This window comes from Macaca mulatta, chromosome 12, assembly GCF_049350105.2.
Source record: "Macaca mulatta isolate MMU2019108-1 chromosome 12, T2T-MMU8v2.0, whole genome shotgun sequence".
Lineage (NCBI taxonomy): Eukaryota > Metazoa > Chordata > Mammalia > Primates > Cercopithecidae > Macaca > Macaca mulatta.
In genome coordinates, this window is record NC_133417.1 from 8,972,965 (window position 1) to 8,996,540 (window position 23,576).

At 58.2% G+C, this 23,576-nt stretch overlaps 1 protein-coding gene across 1 annotated transcript in view; it reads left to right on the forward strand.

The window, feature by feature from the left end:
• The first annotated feature begins 298 nt into the window (after positions 1–298).
• The window catches only part of HS6ST1 (heparan sulfate 6-O-sulfotransferase 1), a 54,063-nt gene continuing 30,785 nt past the window's right edge, over positions 299–23,576 (forward strand). Inside the window, exon 1 of the mRNA XM_015109806.3 lies at positions 299–1,132. Coding sequence (XP_014965292.2) covers positions 606–1,132 — 527 coding nt within the window. The 5' untranslated portion in view covers positions 299–605. The remainder of the gene's footprint in view (positions 1,133–23,576) is intronic.

The following is a 23,576-nucleotide window of genomic DNA, read 5'->3' on the forward strand; positions in this document are numbered from 1 at the left end:
CCGCCGCGGCCCCAGCCAGGAGAGCCTCCCACGCCTGGGCTCCGCGCGGCCGGTTGGTCCCCCACGCCCCTGTGGGAGGAATCACCTCCCAGTCCCCGGCTGCCCGCCCGCGAGCGGCCCTGCCACGGCCGCAGACCCTGGTCCCGCGCCCAGCACCCGCGGCGGCCCCCGGCACTCCGGGGGCGGGGCCGAGGATCGGCGCGGGCGGCGACGTCAAGAGACGCCACGGGGGCGGGCCGGGGGCGGGCCGGGGCGGGGCGGCGGCGGACTGCGGAGACGCGGCGGCGCGCGGGGCGGCGCAGAGCGTTCTCGGCGCGGAGCGAAGCGGAGCTTGCGGGTGCGGGGGGCGCGGGGCGCGCCGTGCGGGCCGGGGCCGGGAGCTGGGCCGAGCGGGAGCGGAGTCGGGCGTCGGGCCCGGGGAGCTGGGGCCGGGCGAGGAGCAGCCATGGCGCCGCGGAGGGTCGGGGCCCGAGCCGCTGCGGGCGGCCTGGGCGCCGAGTAGCCGGGCCGGGCCGGAGCGCGGGTGGCGGCGGAGGCAGCTGCGCCCGCGCCCCCCGCCCTCCCAGGCCCCGCGCCCCGCGCCCGGGCCCCGGCGATGGTGACACATGCGGCGGCGGCGCGCCGGCGGCAGGACCATGGTTGAGCGCGCCAGCAAGTTCGTGCTGGTGGTGGCGGGCTCGGTGTGCTTCATGCTCATCTTGTACCAGTACGCGGGCCCGGGACTGAGCCTGGGCGCGCCCGGCGGCCGCGCGCCGCCCGACGACCTGGACCTGTTCCCCACGCCCGATCCCCACTACGAGAAGAAGTACTACTTCCCGGTCCGCGAGCTGGAGCGCTCGCTGCGCTTCGACATGAAGGGCGACGACGTGATCGTCTTCCTGCACATCCAGAAGACGGGCGGCACCACCTTCGGCCGCCACCTCGTGCAGAACGTACGCCTCGAGGTGCCCTGCGACTGCCGGCCCGGCCAGAAGAAGTGCACCTGCTACCGGCCCAACCGCCGCGAGACTTGGCTCTTCTCCCGCTTCTCCACCGGCTGGAGCTGCGGGCTGCACGCCGACTGGACCGAGCTCACCAACTGCGTGCCCGGCGTGCTGGACCGCCGCGACTCCGCCGCGCTGCGCACGCCCAGGTGAGCGCCGGGGCGGCGGGATCCTCGCGCAGCTGCGCCCCCGAGGCCGGGCCGTATGCCCGCCGAGCAGTGCTGGGTCGGCCCTGCCTTCCTCACCCGCTTCTGCCCTCTTGGGGGCCCCCACTCGCCGCCACCCCTCCCGACCTGCCGGGCACCCGAGGCTCCCAGCTCCTCTGGTTTGGCCGGCTGTCACCGCGCTTTCTGAGCTCGCTCTCACCCTCTTTTCCTTGCATGGTGCTGCCCCACTGCCGGCTTGGCTGCGCAGCGCCCGGGTTTTCTCCAGGGTCCCCGCCCGCTGCCCTCGGGCCACCTTACCTGCTGTGCGCCGCGATGTCTGGCCCGCCGGACTTGGGGACGCGGGCTTCTGGGTGTATGCGTGGCCCACCTGGAGTATTGGCTTCCCCGTGCCGCTTCGGTGCTGTGGTCCCAAAAGTGCAAGGGAGAGTAGTGAGGTGCCGCCCCTGTGCCTGGAGTGCCTGCCTTCAGAGGGTGGGGGAGCTGCCAGGGAAGGGGGCTGGCTCTGCCCGCCTGCCTGCCGGTGTGTGCAGGTAGAACAAAGGCCCTGTTGACCTGGGGCTGGGGGCGGGGAGGAGGCAGTACCGCCTGTCCTCCCAGTGGGGCCTTCCAGCCAAATTCTTCCAGGCACAAGCTTGCCTGAAGAGAGGAACAAAAGCCAGCCGATGGGGGACCACCTTCCCCAGGAAGCCACCAGCCAGGATGGGGGTAGCTGAGCTGGTCCAGGGAACCTGTGCTGCCACACCTCTTTCTTGGGGTCCCCCAGCCCCATGTCTGCGGGAGTTGGGGAGCACAGAGCTGAGCTGCGTGAGGACACAGGGCATGGGAGGGGTGCCGGGGCAGCTCTCCTGGGAAGCCGTTTGTAGGGGAACCTGGGGTGCTGCTGGGTTTCCAGCAGTTAAAGTTGGGTTATTCGGGGCCTTCCTCCCCAAAGTCTGGGCTGGGAAGGGCCAGGAGCAGGGCTTCTTGTCTGCCTTTTGTTTCTCTTCCAAATTTGCCTTCGGGCTGAGTTTGCAGACAGGCTGGTGATAGGAGGCTGGGTGGTTGTAGGCATGTTGGCTGGCACTCTTGGGTCCAGAGGCTGCAGGCTCTCAGGTGTGCTTGGGGAGCCTGGAAGGTCCGGCCGGCCTGGAGCTGAGCAGAGTCCAAGTCACTGCTCCCCTGCACAGCCCTCAGTCCTTGCTCTGGTCTTTCTCAGACTGTCAGGAAATGGGGGTCCTAGAGTTGGAGGAGCATCTTCCCACTTTCCTTTCTCCCCCCACCCCCCACTGTACACACACACACACACGCATGCACACGCACGCATGCACACGCACGCATGCACACACACGCACAGCAGCTCCCAGCCTGGGAGGTGATGTTCTGAGCCCCTTAGGGCCACATTCTACACTTGGTGGTCACAGAAATGCCTGTCTAGGGCCCATGAAGGATTACTTCCGGCCCAGCACTTGGTCTGCTTTGCACAGATCCACGTTCCTGCTGCAGGGCCCCCAGCCCCGGTCCAGCCGCTCTATGCTAGACTGAGCTGTGCCTGGGACTGCCGCCATGCCCCCACCGTCTTTCTGCCAGCCGGAGCAGTAGGCTTCCAGAATTGGTCACTGACCAGTACCAACAGGTGCCTCCCTACCTGTGGCGGGTAAGAGGGTGGGGGCCACCCCCTTTGCCAGAGGGACTTGGAACGGCAGCCTAAGAGGAGTACGTGGAAGCTTCAGGCTGCCAAGAAGCCAGAGCCTTTGAAGCAAGCCTGCTCAGCAGAGGCCACCTCAGCCCTAGATTGCAACCAGCACACTCTCCCTGCAGCCCCGCATGCCTGTGGGTCCCCACAGTGAAGGGCCTTGGCCTTCTTTCTCTGGAGTTTGTCCATGAGAGTGGGAGGACCAGGTGGGGCTGATGGGGCGCCAGGTGCTGTGCCAGGGCGGCCCGGCTCCCCCTGCCCAGGGAGCATGTGTGGAGCAAGAACGGAAAACACAGATGCCTCTCGCGGAGGTGGGCTGCCAGCCTGGAAACTGCTAGCTCAGCAGCATGCGGCGGGGTTGGGAGGGGCTTCCAGGGCCTTCAGGATGCCCCCTCTGCCGCCCACTCTGGAAGTGGGTTGTGCTACCAGGCAGGTGACAGCATCCTGCCCCCCGAGTCCCTCTTCTCTGCCTCCACTCCCTTCATTTCTGTTGCAGGCACTAGGTAGATTGCTTTTTTAATGAGCTTCCTCAGGAGGCCAAGGTAATCTTGGCTTTGTGCTGGCAGGGCCGAGCTGCACCGAGGTCCACCTGCTGAGTGCTACCCCGCCACCTGAGTCCTCTGGCCCAGGCTGGGGCTGGGCTAAGCCGCTGTGCTGTGGCGGTTGGGATGCGCTTCCCCCATCTGCCCAGGGACCCAGCTACTCTCTATCAGGGGCAGTGCCCGTCCCTGCTGGGGTGCCTGGTGTTAAGTGGGCTTGGTGTCAGGAGACTCAGGTGTCACCCTGGCCCTCCTGCGATGTCTTCACTCTGACTCTGCCCTGCCCTCTCCGTGTTCTCTGGGGACTGAGACCCTCCTTTCCTCCTGTCTCTACCCACCTCCCTGCCCAAGGCTGGCTCCTGGAACCTCTCCACCAAGCCCCTCCCATCCCCTGCCGCGGTTTGTGAGGGCCTCAGTGGGCCTGTGGTGCGTGTAAGAGAGGTGGGGCTCTTCCCGGCTGCCAGCCTCCCCATTGCACAGCATCAGCCTGGGCTGCTCTCAGCTGGGCGTACACTCAGGTGACACATGGAGATGAACAGGATTTTGACATCTTCCTGGAATATGGTTTGAAACTTCTAGTGGCTGTTAGTGCTTGGCTGCCTTGGTAGAGAGAAATGAGTGTGAGCAGAGCGTTGGCGGGTCCCTCTTTGGTCCTGTGTTCACTGTGGCGGCTGCCTCATCCGCCAACATCAGCCAGGGTGCGTGTAAGACTGCCCTGGAAGGACGTTTGCTGGCTGGCCTTGAAGAGGTGTGGCCATCCCCAGGCAGCAGCCAAATGGCCAGCCATTCCAGGGACCACTCGGTTAGAATGTCTCAGCACCGCATGCTCTGCTGTCGCTCAGAGGGTCCGGACGGTGCTCCAGAGCGAGAACCTCCCCCTTCCTCTGCCTGAAGGTAACACAGGAGGAGGTGTGGTCAGGGCCTTGCCTGGGCCACCCTGGAAATGTCCCTGAGATCATGTAGGCTTCATTTGGAGCCATGGAGGGCATCTGGAGCCCAAGTGTGGCACCTGGGCCACCTTGGCCGGGGTCCCGGGCCCAGCTCACATCCTCTCTGCACCAGGGCCTCTCTGGAGCCCTCAGTGGGCTCAAAGCCTCTGTGACATTGGCCTACAGAGACAATGCTTCCTTGCAGGAGGGTTGGCGCAGGAGCCCGCAGGTTCGTGATGTGCCCTCTCGGTGCCTGCAGCCTCGCCTTTGACCTGCCCTCCGTGATCCTGAAGCCTTCTCAGACTCCGGAAATCCGCCTGGTGCTAGGCCTGTGTGCCCTCCACCTGGCGTGCCTGCTCTCCTCTTCCACTGTTCTGCCTGCTCCTCCCCTCCCTTCAGTCTCTGCTCAGATGCCCCTTCCTCCAGGAAGCCTTCCCTGGCTTTCTGTTCCTAGACTCCCCTGTTGCCTTAGGCGCCTCAACTGCTCTCCCATCTGCCACCCTGGCACCTGCACAGTGCATTGGCACTGCTGTGGCCTGATGCTGAGTAGGCACTGCCCTCTTGCTGGCACCGTGAGAATGTTTTTTCTTCCTGGGCTCTGCAGGATCTGGGCTCTGTCCCCGCCCTTTCCCTGTGACTCAAGTTCACGGAGTCGGCCTTGAGTGTCATGCTGTTCCCTGAGAACCTGGGGGACTCTTTGGTGAGGCAGACCAGGCGGGGGTGGGCTTAGATGAGAGCCTTTGTTTCTGTGGCACACGACAGTTCCCACCCTACCTGCATAATCCGTTTCTTCTTTGAGATCAAGGGACAAGCCCTCATCTGCTGTGATGGGGACAGATGTTACCCAGAGCATGTGACTGGGGCCAATGAGCAGGACCTGGGGACCGGGCTGGGGGTGTCACTGTTGCCTGCATTGCCTAGAGAGTCCTTGGTTACGATGAGAAGGGAATCTGTGGTTAAGATGCTCCTGGATTTTCACTAAAAACAGATTTTTTTTAAAAAAAAAAAGTCCTTTTTTTAAAGCAGACACATGATAAGGCAAACTTACAAATGGTTTGGTGACGGGATCATTTTAGACGGTCCTCTGGCTTGGGAGATCATTTCTGCTGTGCTGCTCTGGTGGTCTTCAAGCCAGAGTTTCCTGTCCTAGGCACTTCATCCGTAAAACGTGGGCTGCGGGGAGCCCTGGGGACTCCTGCTCCTGCATCAGAGAGCCCAGTCCCAGAGAGTGCAGCGCCCACCTGGGTCCCCAGGGCCAGGGAATCCAGGTTTCTTCCTCAGCGGGAGTTCGGCTGCCATGCGGGGGGAATGGCCACGTCGGGTCTGGCGTCCTCCAGGGCCTGGTTTTGTCGTCCTTTCAGGACTTGGAGGCTTTTTCTTTCACGCCCCTTTTGTTGTGGTTCTAATGATTGTTTGGTAGGTGAGTGGGAGGAAAGTACGAGGCAGAGGAAGAGAAGGAAAATCATCCATTCCCCATGCATGGTTTTTCCACTGTAATCGAAGCCATCGCATAAATTACACCATAAATGTTGTCTGTTGTCATTAAAAACTTAATATTTGAGTGGCTGCAGCTGCTGTGCTCTGGGTGTGCCACCGCTGGCTGGCAGTGGGTGAGCGTGCAGGTTGCCCATTCTGTACTCGGTGGGGACTGCTCCTTGTGTGTGAATATTCCACTTAGCTCTGGTTTCCTTTGGTGATTGCTGGGAGTGGAATTTCTGAGTTGAAGAGTCTGAATGTTTTACTGCTCTCGGTGGAAGCGTTACCTTCCTCTTCGGAACACCCGCTCCTGGTGTGCTCCCACCTGTGGTCTATGAGCACCCACGTCAGGGACACGCTCATTGGTACTGAATAGCTTGTGAATTTTTTTTTTTTTTTTTTGAGACGGAGTCCCACTCTGTCCAGTGCAGTCTGGACCATGGCACGATCTCAGCTCACTGCAACCTCTACCTACCGGTTTCAAGCGATTCTCCTGCCTCAGCCTCCCACGTAGCTGGGATTACAGGTGCCCGTCACCACACCTGGCTAATTTTTTTATACTTTTAGTAGAGACGGGATTTCACCATGTTGACCAGGCTAGTCTCGAACTTGGGACCTCAGGTGATCTGCCCACCTTCGCCTGTGAAAGTGCTGGGATGACAGGTGCGAGCCACTGCACCAGCCTATTGTGAATTTCTTTTTTAATTTATTTTCTTCAATCACCCAAAAGTACCAATCTTCTGGCTTTTATTGCAAAGCCTTGCCCCACGAGTGCACCCTCGGGGTGGCCCATCTATGTAGGGCGCTTGGGAGCAGCCGTGCCCAGTCACCCACGTGTCCTCACCTGCTGACAGGTGACTGAGTTTCACCCCTGCTGAGAGAGGGGTGCAGCTCCCAGGGGCCTGGGATGCACCCTCTCTGGGTGCCCATCACTGTCCCACGTGGCATTTTGTGGGACTGAATTCCACCTCTCTGAGGCAGGCGTGACAAGCCATGGGGCTTGTAGAGAGGCTGGCAGGGTGGCTCTTGTCCCCTGAGTGCTTAACAGGCACTTGGAATGGGTCATCTTTGGCCCCAGTACTCCCACAAGACACGTATATGAAGATCGGCCCCATTTTCCACACAAGTCAGGCCCCAGAGATGGTGGAGAATGTGTCAGCCCCTCAGCCTGGAGGGCCAGGAGCTGGCATGTGGACATCTGTCTGTCTGTCTGTCCTGAAGGCGGTATGCCGCAGCCAGCCCTCTGCTCCCCGCCACCCCTGCATGCCTGTGGAAGGCTGTCTGCAGGCGGGAACGATCGCCGCCGGCCCAGGCCAGCCAGATGCGGAACGCCGGGGCTTCTGAGACCTGGGCAGACCCGGGCAGTTTCCCACGTGGGCCTGTGTTGTAGCGTTTACTGGAAGACATCTGGCGGCCTTCACTCAGAGCAGAAGGACGGGCATCACGCCTGGGCTCTGGGCTCTGCAAAGGTAGTGCTGGTGAGGCTGCCTGAGAGTTGGCCCCCTGGCAGCAGAGACTGCCCATGGCGGTGCCTGACTGCTGGCACAGTGTGGCCAGCCCCTTCCGCCACCTCCCCGTAAGATCGGGCTGTTTTCAGGTACTCCTCTGGTCCTGCACCACCGATGCCACCACCAGCCCAGGGAGGGTCAGCCGTGCAGGGGCAGTGCTGTGAGCGTGTGTGGGTGCAGTTGGGTCTAGGCCATCCCTCTGCTCCTATGTCGTTGCTCTGCCCCAGTGGGTGCTGGAGGGTGAGGAGGTGGGAAGCCCAGGAGTCTCCCCAGCCCCTCAGCTTCCCTCTCTGGGTGCCATCACCATCCCACGTGGCATTTTGTGGGGCTGAATTCCCCTATGAAAGACTGGGGGGTGTTTCTGGGTCAGACCTCGAGCATCACGGAGGCAGCAGGACTGGGCTCAGCCCCCACTTGATGGTAGCGTGTGGTGGGTCTTTCGGGTCTGAGACGGGAAGAGCGTGAGAAGCCGAGCTCCGGGGAGCAGTTACCGAGTGGTGGCATGCGGGGCCCCGTCAGAGGGGAGCCCCACTGGAAGGGCTGCGTGATTCAGGCGGGAGGCAGACTCGGGCCATCCCCTGCCAGCTGCTTTTCGGGCACTTCTCTGCAGCCACCTGGACACTCATTGGCACCTGCTCTCCTGTCCTTGAGGCCCACTCCACACGGCAGCAGTTATAGGTGAGGTGACATTTTGTCTGCAAAAAGGTTTTCATCTCTTAAGACCATTGTTCTGTTGCCTTTTCAGAGACTCAGTTGGCTCTTTCTATGAAGATTTGCTGTCTGTTTGGGGTTTGGGTGGGGTATGTTATGCTGAAAAAATAGGTCTAGACCTAGGGGATAAGGTTGCTCCACCCAAATGACAGTGAGCTGGTGGCAGCGAGAGGCATGGGCTGCAGTGCCCTGAGCGAGTGGAGAAGCCTCCCACGTACACGGTTTGCAGGATGAGCAGGGGTGTGGAATGGAAACCGCGCTTGGAAAGCACAGTTGGGTTTCAGACACAGCATCCGAGACCCGGCCAGTCACAGCAAGAGGGGCCAGTGGAGATGGGACGGCGTGAGTGGAGACAGGCCCCTGCATGCAGGCCGGCTGCTTTCTGACTGTGGGACTTGTGGCCTAATCTCTCTGTTCCTTTCCTGAAAGTGCCTCTTTTGTGATAGGGCATTGTCCCAAGTCCCCAGCGTGCAAGGGCTGTCGTTTTGGAAAAACATGGCAGGTACATGCGCACACAGGAGCATTCAAGTGCTGATCCCAGACCACCCAACCCAGGGTAGAGGCTGTTAGAGGGCATTTAGGCTCAGCAGATGGGTGGAGGGAGGCTGTCCAGTCACCAGAGACCACACACGTCCTACCCCAGCCGTGGTGTGAAGCTGGGGCTGTCTTCCTTGACCATGGAGCGAAAACCATGCAGGACAGCTCTCCCCCTCCGCACCACCAGCTGCTCCTGAGCCAGCTCTGTGGGTGCTGGGAGCTGCGCTGAGGATTTGCACCCGTCCCTGCCAGCCTGTGGCCTTCTGCTGCCGTGGTGCCCCTGCCCTGAACTCCCTCCAGGGCGCAGGACCTCTGGGGCCTCACACCCACCCCACTGTTGGTCCTTGATTCTTTGACTCACACAGTGTGTGCTCTGGGGCTGGGGCTGGGGCCTGGCTCCCTGGGGGAGGGTGCCTGTAGGGGTGGCACGCCCCACGTTCCTTGCCTCAAGGCCACCTCGGGAGCTCTTGGGTCCTCTCTGTGCAGACCAGGCACTGAGGCTGCAGTGGAGGGCACGGAATCCGTAGGGACTCAGCTGTCTGCTCAGGACCTGGGATGTGTGTTGGGTGGGCTTCTTCTGGAAAGTTCTGCTGAGAGTCCAAGGAAGAGAGGAGTGCCCTGGGCAGCCCCTCCTACCTTGTGGCTGGGTCTCATGGGCCCAGGTAGAGATCTGTCTGAGCCTCAGTCTTCCCATCTCTAAAAGGGGGTGGCAGTCTGCCATTTGGTTCTGTAGAGGAACCAGTGATTTATTAACCGTGACCCCTGTGACCTCATGATCCCTCAGCCCCGGACCGTGTCCGTGTCCTATGGGAGCCATGGCCACTCATAACCCTTTGGCATTCCGCAGCCTGGTGCAGGCCCAGTTCCTCATCGGGAGAGCGAGCCGTCAGCAGCTGTCCGCGTGCCGTGGGGGGACTGGCCGCGGGGCCAAGGCTTCAGTGAGAGGCAGCTCCCACGGCCTGCACCTGGCCTGCCTTTGAAGGCCACACGTGACCAGCGCAGCTGCCTGGGATTGTTTACACGGAGAACGTTAAAAGGCCCAACAGGAGGGCCGTCAGAGCAAACCGCTAATTGTCTGGAAAGATACGAACTGGAGAGACTGAAGCTCTGGAGTTAATTGTTTACGAAGCCTTGAAGGCCACAGAGGTCGGTGGCCGTGGGTGACCGCCCCCGCTGGTCATCGGCAGGGGCAGGGGCCTGTTATCTCCCTGTGACAGGGCCTCCTGCTAAGGCAGGCCTGGTCCTTGTCCAGGATCCCAGTTGTTCCCTGGGAGTGGCTCTCCACTGGTCAGCCCAGGCCACTGCTCGGAAGTTGTGTCAGGTGGACATTGGAACGTCCGATCTCTGGGGCCAGCCCAGTTGGCATTCTAGCTCTGGCCCCTTTCCCGCCTAGAGAAGTTGGGAATACTTAGCCTTGTTTTCTTCTCCTGCCTCATGGAGTGGTGGGAGATGAGAGTCCACTCTGTAAGCTCCACGCCATCCTTCACCCTCCACAGCAAACAGGGACAGAAGGTTCTATGGGTAACCCAGCAACAAGGAGGGCAGGCCAGGCTGGCCGGGACCCACCTCGGGGCTGGGGAACCCCGGGACCGTACCAGGGGTGGCAGCAGAACAAAAGAGAGGCCCCAGGCTTGCAGCCAGACCAGCTGGGCCAAATCCTGGCTTTGCATCTCATAGGCTTCTGCAGCTCAGGTTCCCCGTCTGTAAAATGGGCACACTGATAATGCCTATGCGGTGCGTAGGCACTTGGAGTTGCACCCACAGTTCCACTGTGGCCTCTGTACTGTAAGAGGCTAATGTGGCCCGGCTCTCCTGGAGACAGGGAAGAGACCTCCAGAGCCAGCTAGGAAGTCAGCCCTTCTTCTCACTCCATGAATCGGTTGGTTTGCAGGGAGCTTCCCGCAGAGCAGCTGAAGTCTGGGCAGGTTGGGTCCTGTGATCTGGGACATCACCAAGCGTCATCACTGGCCTTCCAAGGTGATGACCTGGAGCATGTTGTGCTTTGGCTGTGGGGGTCTCCTGCTTACCTTGGGCTATGGCCTTGGGACCGCCCAGTGCCTTCCTGACTGTGCCCACTTGACAAAAGGCTGTCTCTACCAGGATCTCCCAAAAGCTCTGGCCCTCCCTGGCCAGCAGCCAGGATATAGAGACTGTGCACGTCTGTCCTGCTGCCCAGGTCGTGAGACCCTGTGGGTGGCAGCCCGACCCCACCCCCAGCCATCTGAGAACCTAGAGACCCAACCAAGAGGAACTCAGGGTCAAGAGGAGGAAGGGGTGGGTGCCGCGTGATGCTGGCCCTGCGCAGAGGCCCTCCTGGCTGAGGGCCCAGGCCTTGTTCCTCAGATGCAGTGGTTCCTCCCTTCCCTGGACCCCACCAGCTGCCATGGCCCCCTACATGGCATCTCCGGGGGTGTAACTGGGGAGCCCTGTGGAGTGTCACCTCCGTTCCCGCTGCAGCCTCGGAGCTGGGTGCGGCTCACAGGTGAAGACCCCACGCACTGTGCTCCCCCCCTCCCCGGCCTCCCCGCAGCCTCGCTCAGCACCACTGTCCTGCGTTTCGCGTGTTTCCTGCCCTTTTGTTTATGCTTTCGCTGTAGATGTGTGTATTCCTTAAACGATACACACTGCCATTTTGATGTTACTAATTTTCCAGAACCCTTATCAAACTCTCCTTGACCTTCTGCAACTTGCTGTCTTCACTCAGCCTTGTTTTGAGATCTATCCCTGTTGGTCCCTGACATGCATGTTTAATTCATTGACTGCTGGACTTAACATCAAGGTAGTCCGGACGGATCTGTGCTCGGTTCTAATGCAGCTGCGGGGAGCATTTCACTTCGGCTGTCACAGTCCAGGTGCGGCCACGGTGCTCGCACACCGTCCTTACGTGTCCCTAGGAGTGTGTCAGAGGGAGGTTCTCCTCACCACCATGCTGTGCCTGTGGTTCCCCATTGTTTGGGCGGGCACACTTGGCTCATTTCTGCCAGGCCAGGAGCCGGGAAATGGGACCTCTGTGCTCTTAGTGCGTGTCTCCCCTTGGCGGAGAGATGGCATCTCACCATGTGTTTATTGGCCACTGAGGTCTCCTCCACCGAGCTGTTCGTGTCTTTGGCCTGTTTTCCCTGCAGGGTTGTTTGTTCTTTGCACATCGGTCTGTAAGGGTTCTGTGGGTAGCATGCTGTCCGCTTCTCTCCTCCTGTTCATCGTTTCTCCGTGTGTGGGCTCGGGCCTGGGGCATCCCGGTGCCTGCACCGGGTAGGGCCAGGCTGGCCCAGGCACATCCCATCCTGCAGCTGAGACAGATGCCAAGAAGAGGTATGTCTGCTGACCTCTGAACCCCATGGGACCCTGCTGGCGGTGAGAGCTCAGCCGGGACTTGTTAGTGTGAGCGGGTGGACAGACGGCAGCTGACCAGCATCCTCCCTGCAGCACGCACCCTCCAGGGCTTTCCCTGGAGATCCTCAGTAGTGCCCACAGTGGCACCTGCATGGCCCCGAGCCCAGGAAGACCAGACGAGCAGGCAGTTCTTCCTGTGCCAGGGCCCCCTCACAGCGATTTTGCCCCATGTATTGGGGTCCCTTTGAGATTGAGTTGGAAGGAAACCCAACTAACACCAGCTAAAACCAGAGCCTGGAACCCACAGCTCTGAAGTCACAGGGTCCCCCCACCCCAACTCCCAGTGAAAATCTGGGTGGGCCTTTCCCAGAGTGAAGCCTGCCTGTGTCACCCCCCAGCCCTGCCAAGGAGCTGGATGTCCACACCCTGTGCCTCAGCCTCCCCCCATGACACTGACGACACTGCTGTTTGTGCCTCCAGCCTGGTGCCTGGCCCTGCCCTCAGTCCCCAGGCCCCTTGGGCACTGTCTGCTGCGGGAGCACCCAGGGCTGCCCCTGCGGGACACTGCTCTGTGGATGAAGCTTCTCGCACCCCCTCGGAAAGGAGCGGGGGGGTGGCAGCCCCCCCATCATCCCAGCCTTGGAATGTGCCCCCACCCCACGTGGCCCCAGCCGCATGTTTGCGGCACCCCTGCTGCCGTGCCCCTACTGGCCTCAGACAGAAGGGCCTACACCTCACCGTCCACATGAGAATTAGAAAGCGCCTTCTGCTGTAGGGCTTGCAGGAACAAATGTTTGCAGCCCCTAGGCAGCAGGGGTAGCATCTCCCCTCTGAGTTATGAGCTTTGGAGGCTCCCGTGTAAATATTTACCTCTCTGGAGCATTGGTGACCTTGGGAGATCGGGATCTGTAAGCACTGAGGTTTTGTGTTTGCGTCATCGTGGCCAGGGTGAGGTGGGGGTGTCGTCCTGGAGCAGGGAGCCGCCGGGCTGCGGAGTGTGCAGCTGCATTCTCCCTGGAATCCTGGTCCACATTTCCTGGCAGGGAAACCTTCGCAGCGGTGCAGCCACGTCCTCCAGCCCGACCGCAGCTGATGGAGGGAAGGCCAGGGAAGGTGCTGTGCTGTGGGTGATGCCAGCGTGGTGGCACTGCTGAGGAGTGGAGGCACAAAGGAGGGCATTCCTGTCCCAAGGGTGCAGTCTGGGAGTGGAGAGGGGCTGTGACCGACTGCCACCCACTCCAGGCCAGGCCAGTCTCATTCAGGCCTCACTGTCAGGGGCCCCGTTTTGCAGATGAGAAAACTGAGACTCAAAGAGCCTAACTCACTCATCACCTAAGGCCACCGGTGGCAGAGCTGGGATTCACACACAGGCCCATGCCTCCAGGATTTCCCCCAAACTCCTCCCAGTGACAAGGTGCAGGCAGGTCACTCCCCAGCGTGGGAGCCAGGCGTCAGCCAGGCATGGGGCTCGTGTCCACCACGGTCCCTGCCTCTGGGAGGGTAACGCAGCTGTTCTGTGAGTGGTGGGCTCTCCAGGGAGCCCAGGATGGTGCAGGGACCCTGGGCAGGTCCCAAGGGACCGCCGGCCCACCCTCCTCAAGGTCCAGCAGAGTGAGTGGCCACCTGCTGGAAGCAGCTGTCACCAGGTGTGATGCGTCAGCTCCCCTGAGAGGATCAAGGGCAGGCAGAGCAGATGGTCTCCCGGGGAGTTGAGAGGGTTGTGATGTCACCTGTAAGGAGAGGCCCTGCCCAGGCCCTAAGCCGGGGAGAAGGTGGGCCCCGGAGTGAGAGCAGGTTCCAGCTCTGCCTGGAGAACAAGGGCCTCAGTGGGCCAGACTCCAACCCTTGCCACAGCCTCCTTCCTTCCCGCCCACCACAGCCCCCAGGGCTCCAGGCCCCTCCTCTCCTGCCTCCGTTCCCTCCTGGCAGGCAGGAAGGTGAGCAGGTCTGAGCGGTTGGTTTTGCTCACGCAAGTCCAGACAGGGCTGCTTGTCGGCCCACATCCTGAACCCTGCGAAAGTATACGCCTCCCAAGTCATGCTTTCACCATCCAAGCAGGCCCGTCGGGAAGCCAAGCCCGGCAAGGAGGGGTTTGTTCCTCTGCTTTCCTGGAAGCTGGGCTGGCAACCTTCCCAGCAGAGAACATTGTTCTTATAAAGTGAGGGGTGTCAGCTTTCACCCAGTGGGTAAAAGGCAGGTAGTGGGACTGGTATGGCTGTTCCAGGACAGGAGCAAACCCCCATCCTTAAGCAAGTGGGTCAGATGGGGACCCAGGCAGGCAATGGGTCAGGCCAGCAAAGGCTGGAGAATCCCAGAATGGAGAGCTTAGGAGGCCCTCATCGCAGGGAGCCGCCTCCTGCATGACATTGACCCTGTGCATTCCACACAGATCACAGGTGCTGCCCTGGGCCACCAGGAAGACCCTGGGGACCACATTCCATGGTTTGCCACAGAGCCAGGGGATGATGGCCTGCAAGTGTGTGTGGCTGCCCAGTCACCCGTCCTCCCCAGTGCAGCCCAGCCCAGCCCGGGTGCAGGAGAGGAAGGCAGCCACTCCTGAGCGTGGTGAGATGCTGAGTGCTCCAGGGTGGGTCCTCTCACTGACCCCGTGAGGGCTGCCACCGCTGTGCAACACTGCCGTGAGCTCTCTGATGGGACCGTGTCCCTGTCACTGTCCTCTGGTACCTGGGTGCCTCCATATCTTCCCAGTGGCAGAGGGGTTTTGGGCAGCATCTGACTGCAGTGATTGTGTGCATTGCTGCAGTGCTGGGCTCCTCTCCCGAGGGCACCCGCGGGCAGAGGTCACCAGCCAGATGGGCAGGGCCAGGGTTTGAACCAGCCAGCCCAGGGACCTTTCTGGAGTCCTTTGCAGCTGTCCATTAGCAAGGCAGCCTCCAAGGGATGCCAGGGCCTTGCAGTCTGTGACAGGTACTAGTTTCGTCCTCCTGCCCCTTAACCAAAGACAACCTAGCACCCAGGCAGTGGTCCTTGTCCTGAGGGGCTAGAGGCCCTCCTCTCACCAGGCCTGTACCACGCACCATCTCCGTCCCTGGGGAGCACCCACACGGGGGAGACCCAGTTTCTGAAGGCTCGGACACACCTCCAGAGGATGAACATGGCTGGCAGCATCCCCTGGGGTAGGGTTCAGGGAGGGGAGCTGTATTCGGGTTCTCCAGAGGGACAGAACTTACAGGATATATAGAGGCAGGTGAGAGAGGATTTGTTAGGGGAATTGGCTTATGCAATTAGGGAGACTAAGATGACCCGAGATCTGCCATCTGCAAGCTGGAGAACCAGGGAAGCCAGCAAGGAGGCTTAGTCCAAGGCCAAAGGCCTGAGAACCTGGAGGCTGCAGTGTTAGGTCCCAGAGCCCAGAGGCCTGAGAACGTGGAGTTCTGATGTCCGAGGGCAGAAGATGGGTGTCCCAGCTCCAGAAGAGAGAGGAGATTCGCCCTTCCTCCACCTTCCTGTTCTGCCGAGGCGCGTGGTAGATGGGAAGATCCTGCTCACGTTGGAGAAGGCGGTCTTCCTTTCTCAACCCACCGATTCAAATGCCAATCACAGACACACCCAGAAACAAAGCTTTACCAGCAATCTTGGTGTCTCTTAACCCAGTGAAGCTGACACCTAAAAGCCACCACAGTGGCCTTTGAGTGAGGACCTGAGCACCCACACTGGGCTGCAGTGGCATTCTCCCAAGGGAGCCTCAGCCATTTATTTCTAGGCACCTCCCAGATGTCGCCTTTAGCAGGCTGGATGTCATGAAGCAGAAGGACGTTGGCAGGGCCAGCTGGTGGCACGTGCCCACCTGACGGGGCTGCCCAGCGGTGTCCCCCCCACCGTGTACGCAGGAGCATCTGGGCCAGACAGGTGCATGTGCAGGTGGGACTTGAAGCTCAGGGTTTTGCGTGATTGGGTGCTAGACCTGGAAACTACGTTTTAGATACTTCGGTTTTGTTCTTACTGTAACAGTAATGCATGTTGATTCTAGAACTTGTTCGCAAGCACAGAGGCACTACATAGAGCTGTCCCCAGCCCTCAGGCGGCCCCGTGGGTGTTGTGCTGTTAGGGTCAAGGTCAACCTGCTCCCAACTTCTCCACGTGGCCCCGTGTCCCTGGCACTTCACACACCCTCCTGGCCCTGCCTTTACTGTTCTCTGGGATGCTGCAAAGCACGCCTTGGCTGCATGTTTGGTCTGCATCTTGGGGCGTCCTTTCAGAGAACATGGAGAGTGGAGGTGTCCTGGCTGTGTGCCTCGCCCTTGAGCGTCGGGGTGGGGCAGGCCAGGCCCCGGAAGAGCCTGGCATTCCGGTCGTGTGTGGGCCCGGCTCCCAGGGTTTACACTGTGGGGGACTAGAGAAACCTGTGGTCAGCACTGTGGAGGAGCATACAGGGAGGGTGAGGACAGGAGGGCGTTGCAGGCAGAAGGTGCTGTGAGCAAGGCCCTCAAGGGCAGGCAGTCAGGGGAGAAGGGGCTGGAGCTGGTGAGAGGCCAGGCCTTGCCCTGTGCAGAGCAGGGAACTGGCCAGCTGTCTTCCCAGAAGAGGCCCCACCACAGAGCCGTTGCAATGGGAGAGCTAGCTGCCAGGGCCCGGAATCAGGAAATGCCTTGAAGCCCAAGGGTGGCAGGGGCTTGGTGGGGAGGATCCCATGTGCAGCTTGAAGGAGTGAGGGGAGGGGAGCCAACCACCAGGCACAGGAGTAGCGGGGGGTTTGCGGAGGGAGCCACTGTGTCCAGGAGCCGCTCCTGTGTGCAGAGCCATTCCTGGGCCCCAAGAGAGGACTGGGTGCACCCTTGGGGAGCCGCTAGCCCTACACCTAGAGGAGCTGCAGACGGTCACAGGGCCGGCGCTGGGAGGGAATGGATCAGATGGGAGTGTCCTCAGCTGGATGCTTAGTGAGAGAGCCCCCCACACGCACTCCCACAAGCGAACACACCACGCATACATCAGTAAACATGCAGACACACACGCACCCCCAGCCTTGGCTGCACAGCCCCAGCTCAGCCTGACCCGTGTGACCTCAGGGTCCCCAGTTTAGCAGGTGGCCAGTGAGTCATGGGGCCTGAGACCAGGTGTCCTCCCCTAGCTATGCCTCTCAGACCCCCTGAGGCAGCGGCGCCAGCCCGGAGCACAGCACCTGGCCAGAAGTTCCCAGGCACAGCCTCCACTCTGGTCACACTGAGCGGCGACACCCACTGCCTCAGGATGTCCTGAGGGATGGGACTGGCTTCAGGACTCTGGCGGGAATATCTTCTGATTGGGGCATGACTTTATCCGGGGAGAGGAGCTGGCGGCACCGTGGAGAGCCCAGTCCTCTGCCTTCCCTCCCCTCAGGCCAAGCTGGAGCCTCTGAGCTGTTCCCATCAGGGAGACACCAGCCGGCACGGTGTCCCTGACTGCCTGGCAGCCCTGATGCCTGCGTGAGCCAGTGGGGCCCGGGGACGCATGCTGCCCAGTGTCCATGAGTGCAGGAGACCCCGTGGAGGCTGGGCCCAGCGGGCAGGATCAGCTGGAGGCTTCAGACCAGCACACATGTACCCCTGAGGGTGCAAGGCTGGAGGACTCCCAGGGCTGAGCAGCGGCTGACAAAGCAGGCATGCTCTCACACACACACGCACGCGCACACTCGTGCACACACCCCCCGCAGCAGCTCATGCTTTGGTGCCGGTGGTGACTCAGAAACATTCTGGAACAAGAATTCCTCTTTTCCTTACAAGTGGTTGGCACTTGGGGACGTTTCCTCGTGTTTGAAATTCCTTCCCGCTGGTCCCTCGAAGAGCTGAGCAATTTTCCACTCTGAGCCAGGCTGCTCTTCCATCCCGAGCCCTCAGAAGTCTTTGGAATGGTCCAAGGATATTAGAGGAGATTCTTTTCCAAAGAAGATCTGCTGTCACTGCAGACACAGGAAGGGTGGCCTGGAGCCACACGCCCCTGGGAATCCCTGCCTAACACACAGGGGGCAGGAGCCATGGAGCCCCTGGGGATGTCTGCCCCACAGAGGGGTGGCTAGAACCATGCAGCCCCCAGGGACCCCGCCCCGTACAGCGGGAGGGAAGGCTGGTTTCTATAGATCGTTCAGGAGGCTGTCGCTGCGTGTGTCCAAGCACCCAAAAGCCCAGACTTCTCAAACGTTGTGATCCAGGGTTCCCATTCCTTTCTTTTGCCCTCCTCAGCTAATGACAATGACAGAGACACTCATTTCTTCTCAGGCACATGCCATTGCACCCACCCCCATCACACACAGCACACGGTGGCAGCTCTCTCTGGCCGAGGCTAGGACGGGTGTGGGACTGGCTGCTCTGGAGGGCGAGACACGCCCTGAGCAACTGGGAGGAGGGTCTGCGCCAGGCACCTCCACTTTGTGGGACTCATGGATTGACTATGGGGGCAGCTGGCACGGCAGGGGCCCTGGGTGTGGCCAGATGATGATGCCGGGCAGGAGCTGGGCCCAGTCCTGGGCATCCGCGTCCTCCACCTGCGTCACTCAAGGTGGCCTGCCCACCCTGCCCTGAGTTTTTTCAGTCTCAGCCGAAGAGATTAATTACCAACAGGTGCTAGACAGACAGTCCTGTGGGGGTCCCAGCTGTCCTTCCCTACTTGCTGGGAGAGGGACTGGAGCTGCTCAGCTTCAGGGACCAAGAACCCAGAGAAACCCCCGTGTACACAGCACCCCAAGTAGACACCTCCGCGAACACACGGCCCCCTTGGTGTGTGGCCCAGGTGCAGGGCTAGGGGCAGGCGTACCCTGGAAGCCCCAGCTGGTCACCAGCATAGCCCAAGGCGACGCTGGTTTGGGAGAGGGTGGGTGGTCCCTCCGTCTTCTGCAGTGTCCCATCCCTGCCAGGGTCCAGGTAGGGATGGTAGCTGGGTCCTGGGGCTGCCGGCCCTTTCCGGAGGGCAGGCCTCCCTGCGTGGGCCTCCTGCACAGCCTCGTCCATGCCAGCTCTGCCTTCAGCTTATGCCGTGGGTTGGGCCTGGGCCTGTAGTTCCGGTTTCAGGAGTTTGAAGTCTGCTTGGGACTATGGAGAAGCCCCCCATTTTACAGACGAAGCCGCTGGGGTCCTTGGTTTGGTGAATTCAGCAGTAGAAGCAGAGCGTTACCCAGGCCGAGGTCTGACTCTCCCATGCTGCCCCAGCCTGGGCTTCACAAGACAACTTAAGTGCTGATGGGAAGGGGCTGGCGAGACCCCAACTTGGAGGTGGGGTGTAGCCCTCTGCCCACCCAGAGCCACCTGCGTTACTGCGTGTTTGTGCTGCTGCAAGCCGGGTTTCCTCCATCTGCTCAGAGCCCGGGGTCTACCGCCCTCGCCTGCACCCCTAGCCTCCGCCTGGCAGATGGGCTGTGTTAGCCGGGCCGGGATGGGTGAGGGGTTGTGAGCCTCCCGGCCACAGCTTCCTACGCTGTGTGCCTCTGTCTCTCCACCAGCTGGGTTCCCTCCAGGGAGGCCCGGACCACTGTGATTACCCTCTGCGCCCCAGCTCTTTGCCAGGGCCCTGGTGCAGGTCATGCGTGGCCTTCAAAGACAGAGACAGGCAGCCCAGGCCCCGCTGTGCTGCTCATCGGCATGTGAGCTCTCTGCTTCAGTTCCCTCGTCCACCGCATGGGGCTGGGCCTCAGCGTGCCTTCCGCTGCTGCTGTGGCTCTTCCCCGCTGGGCCTGGGGTGTCCAGGGTAGGAGTCTGGAGGACAGGGCACGGCCTGCCATCCACTCAGTGTCCCCACATGTCACACTGAGACTGGGGCCAGCAGAGCCTCAGCAGCATAATTTGCAGTCTACGTTGTGTTGACCTCTTATAGTTTGCTAAGATTGGTCCGGCCAGGGCGGAGGGTTTGCTCCTGCTGGTGGGCCCGCGGCCGAGGGCACAGCCGCAGCCTCAGTTTGCTCTGGACGGGAGAGCAGGACACCTCCTCCCATGCTGTTGGGGTGCGTCGGGAGGCATGGTGCAGAGCAAGGAGGGAGCTGTGAGCTCCCTGCTGCATGGCAGGAGGCAGGCACTTGCGGAGCCTGCTCTATCCCTCCAAAGGACAGAAACTGGGTCCTAGGTCCCACCTGAGCCCTGGGCCACGTCCAGGTGTGTTTCTGCCCCGTCTGAGGCCGATTCTGGTGTCCTTAGCCTCTGGGCCTCTCATTCCGAGAGCCAAGGAGTACCCCACGCACTTGTGCAGGAAGGAGAGGAGGTAAGGGGTGGGTTAGGCCTGGGCCAACCCCACTGGTGGACCGGGGGTGGCAGCACCCAGGGAAGTGCTCTTTTCCTTCCTGAGAAGCTGCAGGGACTTGGCTCTTGAGGACACTCATCGTGGGAAAGGCTTTTTTTGTTTTTTATTGTGGTGAAGTACACATAACATAAAATTTACCACTCTAACCATTTTTAAGTGTACAGTTCAGTGGTATGAAGTACATTCACACTGTACAGTCATCACCGTCATCCGTCTCCAGAACTTTTTCACCTTCCCAAACTGAGCTCTGACCCCATTAAACACGAACTTCCCATTCCCCTCTCTCCAGCCCCTCACGCCCTCCGTCCTACTTCCTGACTACGAATTTGGCTGCTCTAAATAGCGGATCTAAGTGGAATTATATGATACTGTCTTTTCAAACTGGCGTAGCATAATGTCTTTAAGGTTCATCCATATTTTATCCTGTGTCAGAATCGCCTTCCTTTTTAGGGCTGAATAATATTCCATCGTCTGTATGTACCATATTTTGCTCATCATCCCTTCATCTGTCGATGGACACTTGGGCAGCTCCCTTCTTGCTATTGTGAATGATGCTACTGGGAACATGGGTGTACAAATATCTGTTTAAGTCCTGCTTTTAGATTGTTTGGGAATATATCTAAAAGAGGAATTGCGGCCGGGCGCGGTGGCTCAAGCCTGTAATCCCAGCACTTTGGGAGGCCGAGACGGGCGGATCACAAGGTCAGGAGATCGAGACCATCCTGGCTAACACGGCGAAACCCCGTCTCTACTAAAAACACAAAAAATTAGCCGGGCGAGGTGGCGGCGCCTGTGGTCCCAGCTACTCGGGAGGCTGAGGCAGGAGAATGGCGGGAACCCGGGAGGCGGAGCTTGCAGTGAGCTGAGATCTGGCCACTGCACTCCAGCCTGGGCGACAGAGCGAGACTCCGTCTCAAAAAAAAAAAAAAAAAAAAAACAAAAAAAAAAAAAAAAAAAAAAAAAACAAATAAAAGAGGAATTGCTAGATCATACGGTAATTCTATATCTCTTTTTTTTTGAGAAACCACCATACTGCTTTCCACAGTAGCAGTACCATTTTACCTTCCCACCAGCACTGCAGGAGGATTCCAGTTTCTCTACGTCCTTGCTAACATTTCTTCCTGTTTTTTGATAATAGCCATTCTGATGGATGTGAAGTGGAATCTCATTGTGGTTTTGATTTGCATTTCCCTATTGGCTAGCAATGCTCATCTTTTATGTGCTTATTGGCCATTGGTCTGTCTTCTTCGGGGAGATGTCTACTCAAATGTCTGTTGCACATTTTTTAATTGGGTTGTTAAGTTATAGGAGTTCTTTATATATTCTGGATATTAATCTCTTATCAGATATATGATTTGCAAATATTTTCTTCCATTCTGTGGGTTGTCTTTCACTTTGTTGATACAATCCTTTAATGCACAAACGTTTTTAACTTGTTTTTGTTGTTGTTGTTGTTGTTGTTTGTTTGTTTGTTTTTTGAAACAGAGTTTCACTCTTGTTGCCCAGACTGGAGTACAATGGCGCAATCTCGGCTCACCGCAACCTCCGCCTCCGAGGTTCAAGCGATTCTCCTGCCTCAGCCTCCTGAGTAGCTGGGGTTACAGGCATGTGCCACCATGCCCTGCTAATTTTTTTATTTTTAGTAGAGACAGGGTTTCTCCATGTTGGTCAGGCTGGTCTCGAACTCCTGACCACAGGTGATCCGCCCGCCTTAGCCTCCCAAAGTGCTGGAATTACAGGCATGAGCCACCGCGCCCGGCCTAAACGTTTTTAATTTTGATGAAGCCCAATTAATCTAGTTTTTCTTTTGTTGCCTGTGTTTTGCTGTCATATGCAAGAAATCATTGCCAAATCCAGTATCGTAAAGCTTTTCTTCTATGTTCTAAGAGTTGGCAGTTTTAGGTCTTATCATTAGTCATTAATCCATTTTGAGTTAATTTCTGTGTATAATATTAGATAAGGGTCCAATTTCATTCTTTTACGTGTGGAAATCCAGTTTCCCCAGCACCATTTGTTGAAAAGACTGTGTTTCTCCATTGAATATTCTTGACACCATTTGACCATATATGCAAGGGTTGATTTCTGAGGGCTCTTTATTGTATTCCATTGGTCTATATGTCTATCTTTATGACAGTACCACACTGATTTGACTAGTGTAGTTTTGTAGTTAAGTTTTGAAATCAGGAAATGGGAGTCCAACTTTGTTTTGTATTTGTTTTGGTTTGGGTGTTTTTTTGTTTGTTTGTTTTTGAGACAGGGTCTCGCTTTGTCATCCAGGCTGGAGTGCAGTGATGTGAACATGGCTCACTGCAGCCTTGACCTCCCGGGCTCAAGCAATCCTCCCACTTCAGCCACCACAGCAGCTGGGACTACAGGCACTCCACCATGCCTGAGTAATTTTTTAATTTTTTGTAGAAACAGCATCGCACTGTTGGCAAGGCTGGCCTCGAACTCCTGGGCTCAAGCAGTCCTCCCTCATCGGCCTCCCAAAGTGCTGGGATTACAGACATGAGCCACTCTTTTTTGTCAAGTACTTTGGCTATTCAAGATCCCTTGAAATTTCATATGAATTTTAGGTTAAGTTATTCTGTTTATGCAGCAAATACTGTTGGGGTTGTGATAGGGATTTCATTAAATGCATAGATTACATGAGCAGTATTTATATCTTAATGATAGTAGGTCTTTCAGTTCATGGATATGTGATGATTTTCCATTTATTGGTGTTGTCTTTAATTTCTTTCATCAGTAGTTTTTAGTATACAAGTATTTCACTTCATTTGTTAAGTCTCCTCCTAACTATTTTATACTTTTTTATGCCATCAAAAACATAATTGTTTTGTTAATTTCCTTCTTGTATTGTTTGTTGCAGTGAATAGAAATACAACTGATTTCTTTTAATTTTTATTTTCTTAACAACACTGTTAAGTTAGTTTATTACTTCTAACAGGTTTTTGTGTGTGGGGGTGGATTCTTTAGGGTTATCTACATATAAGATTATGTCATCTGAGAAGAGAGATAACTTTCCTTTTTTGTTTCCAATCTAAATACCTTTTATTTATTTTTCTTACCTAATTGCTCAAGCTAGAACTTCCAGTACTCTGATGAATAGCTGTGGCAAAAGTAGGCTTCTTTGCCTTGTTCCCAATGTAGAGGAAAGCTTTCAGTGTTTCACCATTGCATATGATGTTAACTGTGAGTTTTTTGTATCTGGCTGTCTTAGTTCAGCCTCTATAACAAACACTATAGCCTGGGTGGCTCAAGCAGCAAGCATTTATTTCTCACAGTTCTTGAGATCCAAGTCCAAGATAAAGGAGCCAGCAGATTTGGAACTGTTGAGGGCTTGTTTCCTGGCTTGTGTATCCTCTGTATGTCCCATGGCCAAGAGAGAGAAAATCATCTCTCATGTCTTTTCTTATGAGGCCACTGGTCCCATTCATTATGACTCCACCCTCATGACCTAATTACGTCCCAGAGTCCCCACCTCCAAATGCCATCATATTG